The sequence below is a fragment of the Phragmites australis genome, chromosome 4 (assembly GCF_958298935.1).
Source record: "Phragmites australis chromosome 4, lpPhrAust1.1, whole genome shotgun sequence".
NCBI lineage: Eukaryota > Viridiplantae > Streptophyta > Magnoliopsida > Poales > Poaceae > Phragmites > Phragmites australis.
In genome coordinates, this window is record NC_084924.1 from 35320518 (window position 1) to 35339683 (window position 19166).

The 19166-nt window shown below is 46.2% G+C and overlaps 2 protein-coding genes and 1 pseudogene across 2 annotated transcripts; 1 reads left to right on the top strand and 2 right to left on the bottom strand.

Moving 5' to 3' along the window:
- Nucleotides 1–3151: 3151 nt before the first annotated feature.
- On the top strand, nucleotides 3152–12228 carry LOC133914750 (AP2-like ethylene-responsive transcription factor PLT2; annotated as a pseudogene).
- A 790-nt stretch (nucleotides 12229–13018) lies between these two features.
- LOC133916235 (probable NADH dehydrogenase [ubiquinone] 1 alpha subcomplex subunit 5, mitochondrial) lies at nucleotides 13019–15254 on the bottom strand. Its single transcript, XM_062359822.1, has 2 exons — nucleotides 14827–15254; nucleotides 13019–13444 (listed from the first exon to the last, which is right to left on the bottom strand). The coding sequence occupies exons 1-2, from the start codon at nucleotides 15161–15163 to the stop codon at nucleotides 13260–13262; spliced, it is 522 nt and encodes a 173-aa protein (XP_062215806.1). The 5' UTR covers nucleotides 15164–15254; the 3' UTR covers nucleotides 13019–13259.
- A 377-nt stretch (nucleotides 15255–15631) lies between these two features.
- LOC133916234 (GPN-loop GTPase QQT2-like) lies at nucleotides 15632–19058 on the bottom strand. The gene is made up of 7 exons (XM_062359821.1): nucleotides 18823–19058; nucleotides 18568–18712; nucleotides 18203–18429; nucleotides 17070–17360; nucleotides 16531–16736; nucleotides 16174–16448; nucleotides 15632–15819 (listed from the first exon to the last, which is right to left on the bottom strand). Exons 1-6 carry the CDS (start codon nucleotides 18892–18894, stop codon nucleotides 16175–16177), a joined length of 1215 nt encoding a protein of 404 aa, XP_062215805.1. The 5' UTR covers nucleotides 18895–19058; the 3' UTR covers nucleotides 15632–15819; nucleotide 16174.
- Between the last annotated feature and the right edge of the window lie 108 nt (nucleotides 19059–19166).

Below are 19166 nucleotides of genomic sequence, written 5' to 3' on the forward strand. Positions count from 1 at the left end.
CCTTTTCCTCCTGCGTGGCAGCTTTTTGCGTAGAGGACATGCTAATAGTCTTTCTGCAGCGTTCAGATCCTCTCCGGCGTCCCCAAAGAGCACACGAGCATCCTATATTCCTATCAAGGGGACAGCGGCCAGAACCGGAGCGAGAAGGGCAGAAGGGCCATCGGCCATCGGCCATCGGCAACCACGACTCAATAAACTGATCCAAGCCTCCAAGAATGGCACCCGAGTCCAATCGATTAGCCCTTTAAGGCTTGAACCACGAGGACCCCGCCCCGCCCCGCCCAGCACCTCGGCTACCGGTGCGGCGCTGCGTCCCACGGAGCAAGCAGGGGAAGGTGGGGGTGGAATCCTCCTAGAGCCCTAGTCGAAGTGCTGCTCTACTCCAATGGCGTAACACGTACGATCTGGCACTTTCAATCAATCATGTGCGTGCTGCAGCGCAGCCTGCTGTGCAAACTCCCTGCCTATCACTCGCTGCCTAGGTCAGCCCGTCTGCACCGCGATATCGCCCCCGCTCCCCAGGGACGGGTCGTGCGCGCGGCATCACTACCCTGACCTCTCCCACCGACCCGAACCCCGCACATCCTTCCTGCACTTTTGTGCGTGCGCGGCTCGCCAAGGCGTAAATACGAGCATAAGTGTGCGTGCACTAGGGATGGTAACGGGTGAGACCACGTCGAGATGGGTGGAGTAAAATCATGTTCGATTTGATACTTGCTAATCCTAACTTACCTAAGCCCGAAATGACAAACATGTGAAAAATATCATCGAACTCACACACCCCTAGGTTCTCGTCGGGTTTGGAATCCGCGTTAACAAACGAGGTCGAATCTACGGCAGAAGGAGGTCGAGCGGGGAGGCCGAGCAGGTCGGCGGGGAGGCCAAGCGAGGCAATCAAGGGGGCACACGGTCCATGCGGATGGGGAGGAAGAAGAGCAAATTGGGCTGAACTGAGCTGACTTTCAGTGAGTTATTTGGATGCCCACCAGTCACTCACGGGAGAAAATCTAAATACGCTACAGATCGGATACCTAACCCGTTAAACCCGTGAACAAGATTTAGAACTCGAATGCACACTCGCTAGATGCAGCCTGTGGAGACACGGACTCAAAGGAAATGCAGTAGTTAACTCAGATCTACAATCAAATGACCTTTCACAAACATCAAACGACTTAACGACCCATGCGGGCCAAGATTATGCTCCTGAAAAACCTCACCAATATAGGAGAGGTGAGATCATTGGATTGTTCTGGCCTGCAGGAAACGACGAGTAACTGACGAGTGATGAGCCGTATGCGGCCCAGCGGCTGTGGAATGTAATGAAAGTCCACGGCCGTGAATGAACTCCTTAAATAAGAGAAGGGGTAGGCATTGCCTTTGTCCGAATAAGACACATGCATGCAGGATGGTAGAGAAACTATGTTTTTTATGAAGAAAAACGGGTTTTGCTAACTGATGAACAATCACCGCTTAGTTAATTCTGAACATTTTCATTTTAGCCTTCTTCCCAAGTGGGTCTGTTTTTTTTCTTTTCATCTTGGTTTGTTTTTATTCTTCGGGCATGTGCAATACAAGAATACTTAAATAGACGTTTAAAAAGAGATATTAATAAAGCATATGCATAAGAGTTTTAATCTTCAATGGCAGCGTAATTTCCACGCTAATCTCCGCACTCAAACCGTTAATAATCTCCATGAAGAAATTGTGATTTCAGTTGGGCATGGGAGTCCGCATTCCCACGAAGTCCGTTCCCCACATATGGCTCGATGCAAGCATCGGGCGTCTCCGCGAGCAGCGACGCGATCGCAAGAACTTGCATGAAGCACCATGGTGGCATGGAAAAGCAACAACTTCCCGCAAGCGCCAGACCACGTGTGAATGTTGTATGTGGCCTTCTATATCCGTTGACACTTTAAATCTCGTGTCCTACACACAATTAATGGTCACATATATCTACTTTAAATAAGTATTTACATAATTAATTTTACTAATCATCGATATTATTTGTATCCGTGCATTATTTGGTCCGCTCCTAATCACACCAAAAATAAGTGGATTAAGAGTATGAAAAAAGTATTATCCAATCTGATCCATTCCAACCCTAGCTGTCTCAACGAGTAATACCGCAAATAAGCATGACGAGTATCCAGTTTTAGACATTTTGTTTTTTTAGCAAAAGCCGTAAGATCAGGCATTTCGAGTTCCGAGTTGTAGTTATGACGGCAGCTAACTTAGAACTAAGATATTCTCCGGCACTGTCCCTCTAAAAACTTTACATTTTGCAGCTGAAAAGTCTGAAAATTGGTTTGACCAAGAAAAACATAGTTTTACACTTTTTTCTTAGTTCTGTTCTTAAGAAGTAAGGCAAGCCAATCTACCTCTCGCATGCATGTTTTAACTTTCTTTTTGCAACAGCATCATTTTTGTGCGATACACACATCTACCTTCACTCCCTATCCGTTTCTCCGTGCCTTCACCCTGGCCACGGATGGCACTGCCAATTCCATTCCATTCAAATATTCAAACCGAAACTGCCGCACCAGTGGCACTGTTTGAACCCTTTTTTGGTACTACGTTGAAAATTTGACATCCGTTTGTTTTGAGGTTAAAATTTAGTAATGCTCCGAAAAATTTGATCAGACAAAATTTTTTTATAGCATTTTTAGATAAATCTCGGACGGTCAAATCATCCGCCAAAATTTTTGACCAGCTAAATTTAGTTTAACCTCGAACCAAACATCATTTTAATGTCCAAAATTTAATACTATCCTAATTTAATGTCTAACTAAATTTTAACTTAGCATGGCGAGAAAAAACCAAACAGCCCAAAAAAGGGTCACCGCCTCACCAGACTGCGCAGACGCGGCCAAAAGATCCCAGCAGAGCACAGCGGAAGACCCGGCCCCACCGCAGGCCGCCGAACCCATCCACTTACCCCACCAGCCCCGTTTCCATTCCATTCCATAGCCATAGATAGAGGTGGGACTTGGGCCGGGTCAGGCTGGCCCGACCCGGCCCCTTCGGGTTTCGGGCCTTCCGGGCCGTGCTAGAATGGCCCGAGATACTGCTCGGGTCGGGTCGGGCTGGCCCAAGCCACCGTCAGCTAGGCCTAGACCCGGCACGCATGCCCGATGGGCCTCGTCGGGCTGGGATGGCACGGGCCCAGCACTGGTACACTACAGTGCACGTGAGGGCGTGCTGGCGCGGGCTCACGCGCGGCGCCGCGTGTCGGACAGCATTGGTGGGAGCTGGCGCGGCCGTGCGGGACAACGCGGGTGCTGGCGCCGCGTGTCGGCACAGGAGCGGGCGCTGGCGCGGGACGGCGCAGAGACCTGGCGTAGGCGCCGTGTGTCAGCGACTCAGCGCGGGATCGGAGCACTCCAGCGCGTGTGAGGGCGTGCCGGCGCGGGCTCGCGCGCGGCGCTGCGTGTCGGACGACGTCGGTGGGAGCTGGCACGGCCGCGCGGGTGCTGGCGCCGCGTGTCATCGCAGGAGCGGGCGTTGGCGCGGGACAGCGCAGAGACTGGGCGCGGGCGCCGTGTGTCAGCGCGGGATCAGCGTTTGGCGCGGGACGGAGGCATGGAGCCGAGCGTTGGCGCGGGCGCGCGCCGCGTGTTGACGCGACAGAGCCGTGTGTCAGCGCGGATGCAGGTGCAATGGCGCGAGAAACGGTGCAATGGCGCGAGGAGCGATGCGAAATTTTATGGTGGAATACGGCGAAAAAATATAATACATAAAATAGATGCATCAAATATTTTTGGAGAAAAAAGAGAAATTTTCTTATAAAATAATGTGTTACAATGTGATTGCCTCGTTAAAAACCTTACACTCCAATATGGAGTTCCTCCGGTAAGAAAAAGAGTACAATACATCGTTACACACATAATTTACTCATTATCATCTAGATCAAGGTTCTCGAGGTCCGCTAATGCCCCCGCGATCTCCAAATCCTCAAGCTGATGTTGTGTGCCAGCGTTCGCCTTCTCCCAGTCTTTGAGGCAGGTGATTGCCTCTACCATTTCAGGAGTGAGCGATGATCTCCTCTCTTCAATAATTCTCCCCACCATGCTGAATGTCGCTTCCGACTAGACGGTCGACACTGGAACTAGGAGAACATCCCGTGCAAAGTGTGACAACACAGGGAAGAATCGCTCTTTATCTTTCCACCATGCACGAAGGTTGACAGTGTTGTTGTCCGCAAGCATTGGATCATGGGTGTAAAGATCTTGCTCAAGGTAGTGGTTAAGCTCTGCTATGGGATTCCAAGATAACCTAGTTGTCTGCTGAGATGATGATGCGAATCCCTTGCCTTTGATCTTGTTCCATAAATTGGCCGCACTCGACTTGTTTGCTTTGTGTTGCTGTGTAGACTTCGGGACCGGAGGGCTACATCCAAATTTGCCCTGGTATAACTGAAAAACCCGAAATACTTCTTCTTTGACATGATTGTAGGCATCCGAGAAATCAAGGTTGAGCAAGTCACCTATTTCCTGCAAAGCAAGCTCTAAACCACCCAACTTTTTACGCGGGTCAAATATAACAGCAAAACAATATAGATGTGGGATAGCAGAGAAATATTTTAGATATTTATCTTTCATTTGTTCAACAATGGGATTTAAAACATTGTCATCCTTATTTTCATTAAATATGTATGCAATTCTCCAGAGCCACTCTAGCACTAAGCAAGATATAGGATAATAAACACCGGACAACTGCACTGTTGCCTTGTAAAAGGGTTTTAGAAAAAGTCGTAAACGTGTAGCAATGTACCAATCAGTTTCTGTAAGTAGTAAACCAGCATTCTGAGCATTTACGAAAACAGTAATAATTCCTTCGTAACCTTTCACTTGCTTCAACATATTATATGTTGAACTCCAGCGCACTTTCATGTCAAGTCCGAATTTTCTTGGCTTCTTACCTTGAGCCTTGCAGTAGTCCTTGAAACTACTAAATATTGTAGGCGAAGTAAAGATGAGACGGATGGCACCACGAATATTGTTCAAATATCTATTTACCATTGTCATACTTGCCTGCACCATGATATTGATGATATGACACATACATCTTTGGTGGAGAACATACCCACCAATGTAGCTCTGTATGTGAGGTTCTAGGTCCTCCATTGCTTTTGAGTTGGCTGATGCATTGTCCAAAGTTATAGAAATAATCCTATTTTCTATTTTAAATTCCTTAACAACCTCTAGCACACGTGCGGCAATGGCTTCTCCTGTATGTGACTCATCAATGATTCTAAACCCTATTATTCTTTTATTTAGGTTATAGTTGTTGTCTACATAATGTGCGACAACGCTAAGATATGATGTTCTTTGATGTGATGAAGTCCAAATATCAGATGTTAAAGCAAATGAGTAGGTCATATTATGGAAGTTTTGTTTCAAAGCATCTAATTGACTATGAAACAATTTTAAAATATCATTCTTAGTAGTTTTTCTAGAGACATGTTGATATTGTGGACAAAAACTATGTTGGATCATTCTCTCAAAACTTGGGCTTTCCCCCATTCTAATTGGTAGATCCTCGGAAACTATATATTTAGCAATTTCTTGACGAGCTACTGAAGGATCAAATATCCATGTGCTTATCGAACCGTCAGGCGCAAAGGTAATTTGTGTCTGTACAGGTTGTCCAGCTATCCACGCAGCTGCAGCAATCTTTTCCCGACACCGTTTCCAATGTCGATTCAAATGTGTGGTACCTGCTGTTGTAGACGCGATAATTCACGACTACAATAATTGCAAATTGCGATACATACCTTCTCACCACCCCGTATTTCCTCAACCAACTTCATGTGCTTCCACGCTTTTGATCGCCGTCCGATCGAGGTGGACGTGCTACCAACAGAGGTATGATTCACATCATCAGGCTCCATCTGATTTGCGTCGGTATGGTCGTCCTCATACCCCTCGAGACCATCCATGTGACGGTCGTCCATGCCATAATCTTCCATGCTCGGGGACAACTGGCGAGGGTCGAGAGCTGGAGGGGGGCTAATGGAGCGTTGGACGGCTTTAGCGCGCTTACTCCGAACAACACATGACTTTGAACGAGGCAGCATGGTTCTATGTTTGGTGACTCAGTGTGATAGAAAAATTTAGATCAGACTGGAAGATTAAATAGAAGCAAAGAAGTAGCCGTTTACTCTGCTCTTGCCCGTTGCTTTGTTTTGGCACTTTGTGTCACTCTGCGAGTCACAGGCTCACAGCATAAAGTTAAAGTCGATGAGTCACTTCATTGTGTCACTCGATGAGTCACTTCATTATCTCACTTTATGCCTACTAGCTCACCTGGTTGTATGCCTCGTATTCCTAATGTCACGTTTGCTTGTAGCTTAGTAGTAATGTTTGCTTGTGAAGTTTGATTGAGAGATTTCTGTGCTCGTGTTGTAAATCACTACAGTTCTTGATCCTACAGAGATATGTATAATCATAAACTATTTAGCTTTTTAACTTACAGCCTCTAATTCAAATCTATGGTACTGAACCTTGCATATTCTTATTTGCCTCAATGTTCAATATATTATGAGTGCATGACCATTTTCTTCTGATATGCAGGAAAATAGTTTAAGAGATGTGACTGAGCAGAGCTAATTTTTTTTTCTTTTATTTGATATCATCATATCACATATTCACAGCTCAGCTTACAGATTGTATATGACGAACTGGACTTTTTTCGTACCGGGTCGACCCAGACCCGACCCATTTTTTACCGGGCCGGAATGCCCATTAGGCCTCATATCACGGCCCGGACCGGCCCATAAATCGAGCCGGATCAGCCCAGCCCAATAGTGCCCGGGCTGGGTCGGGCTTCGGCTCCACCGGCCGTGCCGGGCTCGGGTCGGCCAAAAAAAGGGCCCAAGGTCCCAGCTCTAGCCATAGAAGACCAGAAGGAGAAGTGCGAGCCACCCAGCACATCATTTTCAACCCCTCGCCTATAAATATCCGCCCCTCCGCTCCCCCCCGTCCTTTCTTCCGCCTCTCCGCCACTTCTTCCGCGTGCACCCCGCCGCCAATTTCCCCCGGCCCCGTGTTTGTTTCTCTTCAACGGCGAGAGGGCGCGAGGGAGGAAACCCCACCAAAAACCCCAGGGCGAGGCTGATCAAGCGCTGGGATACCGCCGCCGCCGAACGGCGCTGTCTCACTCGCCTACACGATGGGGGCGGGGGCCCTGCCGGACGCGTTGCTCCTCCCCTTCGACTGCTTCACGGCCGAGGACTTCCTGGCCGCCGACGCCACCCTCCTTGGCTAGGTTGGCGCCGACCAGACCCTCCTCCTCCTTCCCTCGTCCTCCGGGAACGGCAGCGGCAGTAGCACTGCAAAGGGGCTCGCCTTGGCGGCGCTGGCGCCGTCTTCGTCCGAGGTGACGACCGCTGTGACCGTCGCCGTCGCCGCGGACGCCGGCTCCTCCGCGCGCGCGCGCGAGCCTGCTCCTGTGCCGCCCTCGCCGGCGCTGCCCCTCGTGCACGCCGCCGGCCACAGGACCTCATCCTACCGCGGGGTGACCAGGTATGTCCGTACGTGCGTGCCGGTCGGCTCTGCCTAGCGAGTAGCTGTCCTTAGCGAGCCAGTAAGCGTGGTTGGGGAGTGTAATTAACTACTGTCACGTGATTAACCGTCACACGTGTGGGCCAGGCACAGGTGGACGGGGCGGTACGAGGCGCACCTGTGGGACAACACGTCCCGGAAGGAGGGCCAGAAGCGCAAGGGGCACCAAGGTAATTAACCCGTAAACCAATCCTATCTCGGCTCTAATAGTGTGGGTGGGGCCCGGGTGCAGTGACTGGGCGGTGCTGCAACGGGACGGGATTTTGCTGTGGGGTGCGGATCTTTTGTGTACCGGGGAAGAGGATATGATGGGACGCCGCCGTGTCCGGAAAGGATGAAGTGACGAGTTACTGATTAGTTTATTTTTTTGTTTAATTTAATTAGATGGGAATGAATTTTTAATTTATTTTTTAATTTTAAATCTATTGAATAATAAAAAAAAAGCAAAACTTACATCAGTAAGTATGTGAAAGATGATGACGATGGGAGACCACACCACTCTCCCTGCTCGGCCCAGTTCCCGAATTCCCTGCGAAGCCGGCCTCCCTCTTTGACCGTGTAGGTGTAGCCGTGTAGTGTAGGTGCCTGTTCCTTTTTACCCCTGTGGCTAATGTTGCTGCTAAAGTCATTTTAGTTACCGGGGGTTTATGAAATGTTGATTAGTATCTTGGATTGGTAACGTGTGTAAGTACATGCCAGTTTGTCAGAGTCAGAGATGCAGTGCATGCGGCCTTTTCTTTTTCATTTTTGTTTCTAGCTCATGCATGAGGTGTTTTTTTTCCCGAAGAACCTTCAAAAAGGCACGGAGTTCCTGTAATTCACTGAAGAAGAATGGAGTTGATCCAATTTATGAGAGAAACTGAGTCTGAAAATTTTATAACCGCACGGTTTATTAGAAGGAAAAATCAGCTAAAAATCCTGACGACAACATAAAGCTACAGGGACAACCAACTATGACGACTCACCAACACACTCACAACCCACAAACGATGAAGCCTGACATGAGTCATTGTTGCCAAGCTTGTCTCTAAAGCGACAAAGTAGCTTCGACTTACTACGATGAATCTTAGTCTCTAACACCTCAAGAACGCACCTAGACACATAACACCACCAGGACACTTGCGAGAAAGAGCCTGTCACATGACATCGTTGCCAAGCTTCGTCACACCCCACGACGTAGCAGCTCCGATTTCGCATAGCAAACACTTCCCACCCGTGCCAGACGTCCACTGCGAAGCAAGAGGCAGCTCGGAGGGGGCAAAGACCACGACAAACGCCCTAGCCCTGCGACAGACTAGCCACTAGAAGCAAAACGGGATCTCCAAGGCGATGCCTTCAGGAAGGAAGCGATGTTAAGACGTCACCATCACCTGTCCAGAAAATGGATATGGTTTTCACCGGGAGAGAACTGTAGGAAGAGTGGAGGAGGCACCACGACAGCACCCTCATGGGGAGAGCAACGCCCAAGAGCGTCGTTGCTACAGGCACCGGCGAAAAGCTGAGCTAGTCTCTCGCCTGTAGCCTTCCCACCCCCTAGAACGCCTCGGCGGTGGCGAGCAATGCATGAGGCGTTTGTGGTTGGATCGGTTAGTTTCTTAGTTCAACGGCAAGTTTCCCAATTTTTTTCACCTGCATTAGGTAGAGAGGGTTTTGGATTTTGAATTTGGAACTGTCTGAACATTCTGTAACGATAGCTATGGAACAGCTCAGCAACGCCGTAGTGACGTGTGATTGTTGAGGACTTGTGATTGTTGAGTGGGCATGTACCTAGATCATTGCATTGAAATTCTATTGGTACATGCTTGAACTAGCAAATCTGGCATATCACTGCATGTCACAGGTCAGTTGACAGTTTATGTATGGTTCAGTCTTGGAAAGCATGCAATAACACCATGGACTGTGATGTACGTTCATTCGGGAATGTTGGCATTCAACTCAAGAATCTTGTCGAGCCTCGGATTGCACAAAATACATTTGCATGAAGTATGGCATGCATGATTTTGGAGGAAATAAGAAGGGAATTATGGCATTCTCTAAATTTGACTTCAGTAAAAGTAGTGCGGTTGTAAATTCGCCATTAAGTACTTGCAGATGATGTGCATGGCTATATTTATATTACCTAGCTCCGTTATTTTTTATTTGTTCTTATTGACTTTTCGTGGTCTTCAAGATATAACTTTGACTACTAGTTTTACCACTTAATATCAATATATACTAATAAACTTGTACTTTTGTTAATGCATTTCAAAAGACAAATTCAATAGCATAATTTTCATATAATCAAACTTAATAGTGTAAACATATTAGTGGTCAAATTTTCATTGACCGGATAGATTCTAAAAGGACAAATAAAAAGGAACGGAGGGGGTACTTTTTTGAATGATGGCACTATATGGCTATATGAGTTTAAAGGAAACGAAGAGAACTCCTACATTCAGATTCTGTTGTTCGATTTGTGCTGACCATTGCTCTTGATTTTTCTGCCGAGTGCCTTTGTTTCTTACTATTACCATAATAAAACTACCTTTTGTCTTTGCATTTGATATAGATCAGCCATCTCTTGCTGTTAGCCAATGCCGACCAACTTTTTTTTCATTAAAGTTGGTGATTTGCATGCATGGATGGCACCACTTTGTCTAGTGAATATTTCCTCAATTAGATGCTAAAGCTTTATGAATCAAATTTCTCACAACTGTGTATCTTCTGTTCTCTTTTGGTCTAACTAACTGGGCTTCTCATTTCTACTCTGTTTATGATCATTATCTTGCCGGCTGTATGGGGATTTTCTGCAGTTTATTTGGGTATGAACAGTTACCTCCTGACCTTTTATTTTCCTGAGTGTACCTTTTCAGCATAATGTTTAGTAGAAGCTTTATACATGTGGTGCAGGTGGCTATGACAAAGAAGATAAGGCTGCTAGGGCATATGATCTTGCTGCTCTGAAGTATTGGGGTGCTAATGCTACTACCAACTTCCCTGTAAGTGATGTACTTCTCTTTATTCCTGATAGTTCTTTTTTTCCTAGTGATACGCAGGAGAGTTGTGTATCAATAAATTACAAAGAAGCAAATATCAAGGTTCAGTTTAGATATTGCACATAATAAGGCATCTTGTTAGCTATTGTCATGAATATTCGCGTTGTCCTTCAGGCATGCTTTGGATCCCATCGTATTGTCCCATCTCCTGTGTGAGCACATGTAGTTTCAGCCTGAAGGTCATGAATAAAAAAGAAAACATGTCAGAAGCGAAGCTTGCTTATTTACACTCTGAAAATCACTCAGTTGTTTAGCTACATTATTGATTATATTTACCATCTAATGTACCAAAGTTAGATTCCTACGCTTTAAACTCAATTATGCTGGCTGAAAACTGAGCAAAGTGTGCTTACCTTTTTGTTGAACCATATCTCTCTCCATTTTAGAATGCAAACGAATTTTGTTTTCATATACGTTAAATCTTTGCTCAATGCATGACTGAAAATGGACTTCTCTTTTTAGAAAGAAAACTACATCAGAGAGATTGAGGAGATGCAGAACATGAGCAGGCATGAGGTAGTAGCCTCACTGAGGAGGTATTTCTATAACTTCGTATACTGCAACAACATGATGTCCATGGCTGCTTCTATGTGTTCTTAATTTTGACTTGATGGTGTAAATCTTCAGGAAAAGTAGTGGCTTTTCTAGAGGAGCGTCAATCTACAGAGGCGTCACAAGGTATTTTCAATTACAGGAGCCCATTAATTGATCAATATCTTCTGTACCAGTGGCAATCTGCTTCACTTACTACTCGATTTGTTTTGTCAGGCACCACCAACATGGACGCTGGCAGGCAAGAATCGGTCGTGTTGCAGGCAACAAGGACCTGTATCTCGGGACTTTCAGTAAGAGCCTGTAACTCATACCAAGAAGATCCTGACCTAAATGAATGTAGCCTTGTATAACAGTATGCTCGTGTAGTGCCTTGATTTGCATATTTACAATGATTACTTTTAATGAATGATTTGTTCTCGTCACGAATCATCTGGACTAACATAAATCTGCTCCTTCAGCAACCGAAGAAGAGGCTGCAGAGGCGTACGACATTGCGACACTGAAGTTCAGGGGCGACAACGCTGTCACCAACTTCGAGCCCAGCCGGTACAACCTGCAAGCGATCGCTCAGCGTGACCTTCCCATCACTGGACCTGGAAGGCGGCTGAATCAGAAGCGAGTTCCAGAGGCAGAAGGCCAAGCCACTCTCAGCGCTCCCACTTCATTCCCCCAGCAGTCGAGCAACAGCCTGCCACCTTATTTCATCCCCACCCTCCTACAGCCCCTGCAGCTTCAGCCACTGCCGAGCTACAACTACAGCTTTGGGGAGCCCAACTTCTACTGGCCCTACGGTAACGTGGAGCAGAAGGTGCAGCTTGACAGCAAGTTGGAAGTGGTTAACGGTCTCCTGCAGCTGGCCAGTTCTGCTGCAAACTGAAGCCGCTAGGAAGTGATGTTTTGGTTCGGTAGCCGGGTAACCGAGGGTATATTTTGTGGAACTGATTACCTGAACATAGGGTATAGCCTTGTGCCGTTTGGTTCTGTCCGTTTTGGTGTATATAAACATCCAGGCTGCAGTGAAGTTAGCTAGATGCTGTTACCGGTAGCAACAGTCGGTGGAAGCGCGAAGCGCAGCGTACCCGTGCGTGGTCTCTCCCGGGATGACTTTGTGGTGTATTTTACCTCATAAGTGCTAAGTTATTAGTTAAAGGGTTCTTTCCAAACAGAAGTATTACTGGGACATAGCTATGATTTTTAGCTCAGTGATCTTCGAGAAGTGAATTCTTTACTTCCTCCAGATTGCCAAGCAGTAGCACGGCGTACAGGACAGATACTGAAACGCCGCTCTGCCTCGTTCTAGGCACGGTCCGGCCTTGCGGAAGCAGCGTGGCGCGCCGAATATTCTAGAGGCCACCGCTGTTCACGGCCGCATCAAGCATCATGACGATGTGCCCGCCGGTTGCCGCTGGGCTCTTTGGTCTCGCAAAGTGCAGCGTGCCAAACTGGCTAAAAGTCTGCTGGTGCCGCCCACGTCCTGTCCGAGCATGCCACCAAAGGGCGCGATGGCCGATGGGCGATCCATCTCAGATGCGCACAACGACCACCGCCTGCATCCTTGCTGGGCTATGGGTTCGCGGCGCGCCAGGCTTACGCTTGCCGAGTTGCCGTTGCGCCTCGGTAAGATTTCATACGCCACAATGGAGGCACCAGGCAATGAACTCCTCGGATGTCCGCTGGTTCTGACAGTACCTGAGCAGCCTCGCGCCCAAGCTTCCTGGACAAACACCGCCGAGGAAGAAAATGGAAGTACTGCCTACCAGAAGGCAGAGGAAATACAGTGCTAAAACGCTTGAGTGATCTTCAGTACATCCAAACAATCACAAAGTGATGGCAACTAAGGAAGTGCAGGGCTTGTACACGACACTCTAGCATTCAATCTTTCGTCAACATAGATTTGTATCAAAAGAAACGATGTTCACAGTATTAAGCATTCATAGGCACAAATTTTACTGTACCGGATCACTGAGTTAAAACTCATTCTTTGATAGTACTCGCTAGAAATTTATTCAGCTTGGAAGAAGCACATTGCTGGTAACTGACACATGAAACTAGTCTCTACCACAACAGAGCAAAAGGTGAAATGACATATCGTGAAGAGTTCACATCCTTATGCTTTCACTTGAGGAGGAGCATCGCCCTGCAGCGCAGGATCAGATTTGACAGCATCTAGTGTCTTGAAGAACTCCTCTGGAAGCGCAGCAGGACGGTGCTGCGGGACGTGTTTAGGGATCTGGGTATCATCTTCAATCACCTCGCATTCATAGTCATCAGGAACACCCCATGGATCCCATTCTGCCATCCATTGCAGTGTTTAATTATATTAAAAAATTGAAGCTTAAACTTCAAAGGCTTTGCATCAGAAAACAATTAGAGGCAGATGCATATGCTCGAACTTAAAAGCCTAGAACATTCAGACACATGCAGTATTGCAGACATATTTTTCAGACACAGTCAACAACATTAATCCAAAGGAATACGTGACGAGTAGATGGTGGCCACCCTACGTTATACTCCCATCTTGCATCCAGCAAATCATCTTTCAACTAAAAAGTTAATTTTCCATTTTATTTCGCTGATAAGAGTTTCAATTTTTTTTTTGCAGTTTTATGGACAAATCATATTGCACAGCGACACATAAATTTGGAATTAATTTCAATAATATTCTACGAACCCTGAAAACTAAACCCATTAGATTTTCTTTGAACATTTTTAGCAAAAGATAAAAGACATGGCACACTAACCATCTGAACTAGAACAAAAGAAGGGTCAAATGCTGCCTCATCTTCATGGTATACCGCTGAAAGGAAACACTATGTTTTCACACACACCGATACATCAACACAATATACTGATCCTAATGGGATGGACAGATAGCAGAAGTAGTCATTTCCACGTGTAGCATGCCATGGGATGAAACCAGAAACACACATGGCTTCAAGACAACAATGAACGCTCCAATTTTTATAAATCAGTGTTTACATGTACATCTCTTGATCTACTGGCCAGTACAAACTGGGTGTTGTGGCAAGGCAATCGATCCTATTAACTCCTCCCTCCATTTATTTTTATAGGGCGTATTAGGATTTGAGAAAGTCTTTCAAAGTATACTTTGATCATTAATTTCTCTTATAATATATTATCAATTGCTACAAAACCAATATCTTATTAAAAGATATGTGAAATACAAATCTATTGATACTACACTAAATATGCAGATAATTCAACTAATTGTTGGTCAAAATTTACGAAGTTTGACTTTTTAAATCCTAATACGCTTTATATTTTGAAACGGAGGGAGTACTATATACCACAATCCTAGCTGCTGATACCAAATGGGCAATACCATGAACGTTTCTCACAATCAACAAGCAACCTCGAACCAAAAATTCCATTCAATTATCCAAGAAGAACCAATCCTATTGCCAAAGACCCTAGCATCAAACAATGGGCATTTGTCCTGCGTGAGCTAACAACGCATCAATTGCTACTATGTTGTCGCTCCCAGATCAATGAAGTAGTTTATCACACAAAATTAACTAATTGAAGAAGTCATCATTTACCCGAATTGCTAACCGCGGATCAGTAAAGCCAAAAAAATGGAGAGAGGAATCATTTTGTAGGGGCAACGAGACCGAGGGGAGGGGGGAGGAGAGGGATAGCAAAGAATCACGTACCAACCATCTTGTCGATGAGCTTGAGCTCGTCCTGTGCTTCCTCGATGAGCTCCTCGACCTGCCCGCATCCGATTCGGTCCTCGATGCGCTTCCAGTCCTCCTCCTCCCGGCAGATCTGGAGGCGGTGCTTGGTGAAGGACTCGACGGCCTTGCGGTAGCCCTCGTCCTTGGGGACGGTCTCGATCTCCTTGAGCGTGCGCGTGTAGAGCCCGATGAGCACCTCCCGCGCGTTGGGCACCACGTCGAGGCCCACGATCCCCGTCGTCTCCTTCACGGTGCGCGCCGCACGCAGCGTCGCTAGCCCGCCACCGCCGGTCAGGATCCGCCGCAGGAACATCGCGCCGTCGTCGCTTGCGGTGGTGGTGTCTCCTGATGAGGTGCGGGGGCGAGAGGCTGCTGGATTGGGGAGAGTTGGTGTGGCCGTCTGGGCCGGACTCAATGTTGAGTGGGCTTTCTTTCTTTTGTTAGGTGGATGGGCTTTCCATTGATGTAACAAAATTTAACGCCTTGATTTTGTACCAAGGGGTCTTTGGACCGTTCATCACACCTTGCGATTCGTACCATGTCCTAGACCCTGCCATGTCTTTGTAAGAGATTCTTTTCATCGTCCCCCGACTTCACTTTCTTAACGGCTAGAATTATGGCAAGCATCAGATTAAGTTAGCCAAGAGGTCGGTTGGGCTGGACTGCTGATCAAGTGAAGGATTTAAGTTGCGAGTTAAAATTTGGCACGGCATATTAGACGACGCAACTAAACCTATTTAGCTTTGAATCGTTCCTTAGCACTCACGATAAAGACAATTAGTTCAGCTCAGCGAAGTGATCAAATTCAACCGCAGGATATCGTGTTCAAACAAGTGCTAGAATTGATTTACAAGACTAATAGCAGAGTCAACCTACTGATATAGACGGTTTTTCATTCCACTTCAGTAAATCGGAAACGTATCAATGGGTTCTCCATCAGTACACCAAGTAAACTTACTGTTGGGTCACCTGCAAAGATAGCTTAATAACATCAGATTTGAATTCAAGAGCCTAGAAACAAAAACGAAGTATACGAGGAACAATAACATCTCAACTTGGTCTTAACTAGTAACGGATTGTGACTAGCCATTCGAAAATTTCATATATACGATAGATGGCAGATGAGTTGTAATAGTGTGTATTTATAATATGCCTCTCGCTCACGTATCACAAATATATGCTGGTTAGCATTAGTGCCTGAGACGCAAATTCACATCCAATGCAAAAACTAGATGCTGGAGCATTATTACAACTTCCTCGGATTCCAAAACAACCGATAACATTAGGTAAATCTCAAATTTCTGTGGAGTAATACTACAATACCTCAAAAGCTGAAATGAGCCACTTCCTCATCTTCTCCATCTTCTTCATCATCATCATCCTCGGAAAACCTGAAATCTTCCAAAGCCTCCTCTTCTTCCTCCTCATCAGCATTCTCCATCATGTCTGAAGCAGGATTTTTGTCCTTCAAACCAGTGCTGAGTACCACAGTTTGTCCTTTGGATTTCATCACATCTCTCTGCAATTTTTCCATGTTCTCCTTCCTACGTTCTGCTTCCAATCTTTCCTTTTCAGCAATCCTCTTGTCAAGATCAGCCCTGAAAATTTTCAAATAACAATTAGTATGTAAGTATAGGCAGGCAGATCAGTCTTCTATCAGTTCATCTTGGGAGAAAAGACCTGTAAGTTTCCATATATTCCTTGGCGCTTGCTTCTATAGCTTCAAAAAATGTATCGACTCCAGTACCAGACACTGCAGATACTCCAACAGAACGTAGATTCTTGTAAAATTCGTCAAGAACCAGAGAGAGGCTTCGGGTAAATGTAGAGGCGTAAGAATTGTCCGAATCCAAAGCTGTCTGAAACGCATCAAAGTCTTGCATCCACTGGTCCAGTAAATAACATTAATCTCCAGTTACAGATATCAATGTAATATGGTGAAAACCCAAACTGGTGGAATATATAAGTGCAAAGTTGTAACGCAAACTGGCTAATAAATCAACTAACACTTCGAACAAAACTGAAAGTCTCATGGACAAACTCAGGTGAGTTGCACATACACATATTTCACAGTATGCAAATTATGCTGAGTATATATAAAAGAGAGCCACTGCATAACGTGTAAAGTGTAATTTTGACAAGATGTGAATGTATGGCAGTAGCAAATGCGATAGTATTGGCAACAGAGGAAACAATATTGTCATAAATGGTATACGTACTTCGATAGTAAACTCATGCTTGGCAACATCAACCTTGTTAAATGTCAGAACTAGAGGGAGGCGGGTTTTGTAGAGAATACTGCAGGCATAAAGCATGTTGCTCATAAAGGTGACAGGGTTTGTTGATCTGGGTGTGTCAACAACATATGCAACAACTGTTGGAAATGTTGATGCAAAAGCTTCAGTAATGATAGCTCCTGAAGCCGACCAAGTGAAGATCTCAATCTGGCCAGGAGTGTCCACCAGCACATAATCCAACTGGTCTGCACGCCTTTCAATAACAGACACAACCTAAGAATGAATATTAGAGGTCATGTTAGATGAATAAGACAAAGGTATCAGGAAAATGCGTTTCCCATATACCACCAAAAGTACAATATAATTTTGCAAATAAGTTGTATTATTCAGTATGGCATCAAATAAATTCCCTGGACTCCAATGTAGGCTGAAATTGAGCACAATTGCTAGAACAATTAGCATGGGACAGTAGGAGTTGATATGACATCAGGAATGCATTCTTTCATCACATTTAAGTTGGTAAAAAAAATATCATTATGCAAAGCATATCAGTCATATACGTCATGGATTTCCAATCCTATTATGTTCAGTAGAATCTTAACAGTGCCCAACATTCTTGTGACTAACCACTGATCATTCACTTTCCCGCTTTTGGGAGATCTATGCATAGGATCAGCAAATTGAAGTATTATCCCTGTATATTTTGTGAAGTTGCACAGCTAACAAATTACCATTCAACTCTTCAGATGCACATACAAAATTTATTTGCATTCCTAATAAGCACTTGGTGCCGATACACAGCATAATAGGCATTATTGTGAGATTAGCTCAAAAAAAATATCCTGTTTAAAATGATCATCATATGTTTCAACTATTTCCTATTTTTTGCCTAACTAGTTGTGTTTGTGCAATTAATTAATGGACAGACCCGAAGATGGTCGGGATACAAGTTTCCACCTCGAAACTCCTAAAGTTAGAACCAGAAAGATAACAGATAGAACTAAGAAACTGACTAAGGACAACAAACAGTACTATCAAAAGCTATCAAAATGACAAAATCCACTGGTAGGAGGTGTTTCTGCAATGGAATCATGAAATAGATTATAGCACCCAACCTCATCGAACTTGGTGGCAAACAAGTTGAGCGAGGTGAGGATGCCACCGTTGGGACCAAGCCCGTACTCCTTCATCACATCCTTATACCGCACGGTGTCACGGATATCAATGTTGGCACCAAATGGCAGCGTCATCACCGCAGGGTCGAGGTTGATGACGTAGCCCCTCTTGTTTGATGCATGCATATCGCACACCAGCCGGTGCATCAAGGTCGTCTTCCCAGTCCCTGCACGACACAATAGACCAAAACCATTAGCTCCCAGCCCTCAAATTACTCAACAGAAGATCAAAGCATCACAGGTCGGTTGGGGGATTCATGCTACTAAAACGTCAATTAAACAGTGGGTGAGCAAATTCGACGCACCGGCCATGCCGATGACGATGATGATCACGGGCTTCTTCTTGAAGTCGGTGCGCCCCGGGCCGATGGAGAGGCTCCCGATGGAGTCTGCGAGCTCGCCCTTCCCGCTCCCCTCCTCTTCCGCCTTCCCCTTCCCCTTCGAGTCCGTCTGCACACGTTCGGTACCAATCGCGCAAAGTCACTCTCATGGTACGCAACCCCAATGGAAGAGAAAAAAAAACCGACGAGGGGAGGAGTCGGGCGGCGGCGGCGGCTTGCCTGGTCCTCGAGGTCCATCTGGGTGGGCTTGCTCGCGGCGGCTGGGTCCGAGTCCACGTCCATCGGCGGCATGGGAGGCTGGGGGAAACGGCGGTGGCCAAGCGGCGGGTGGAGAGGAGTAGCCGTTAAAACCCTAGGCTTCGCCGGGAGGGGCGTGGAGGAGGGAATGCGAGGGGGAAGAACCGGAGGACCGAAGGAGAAGAGTGAGTGGAATGGCTGTTGGAGTTACCGCCTTAGGACGGGGGAGTGCTTTAGTTGCCGGGCCTAGGCCCATGCATTCATGTGTGTGCATCGGCTAGGTTAGCCCATTCTGAGGCGATGGTTCATTGGGCTGATTGCCGCGT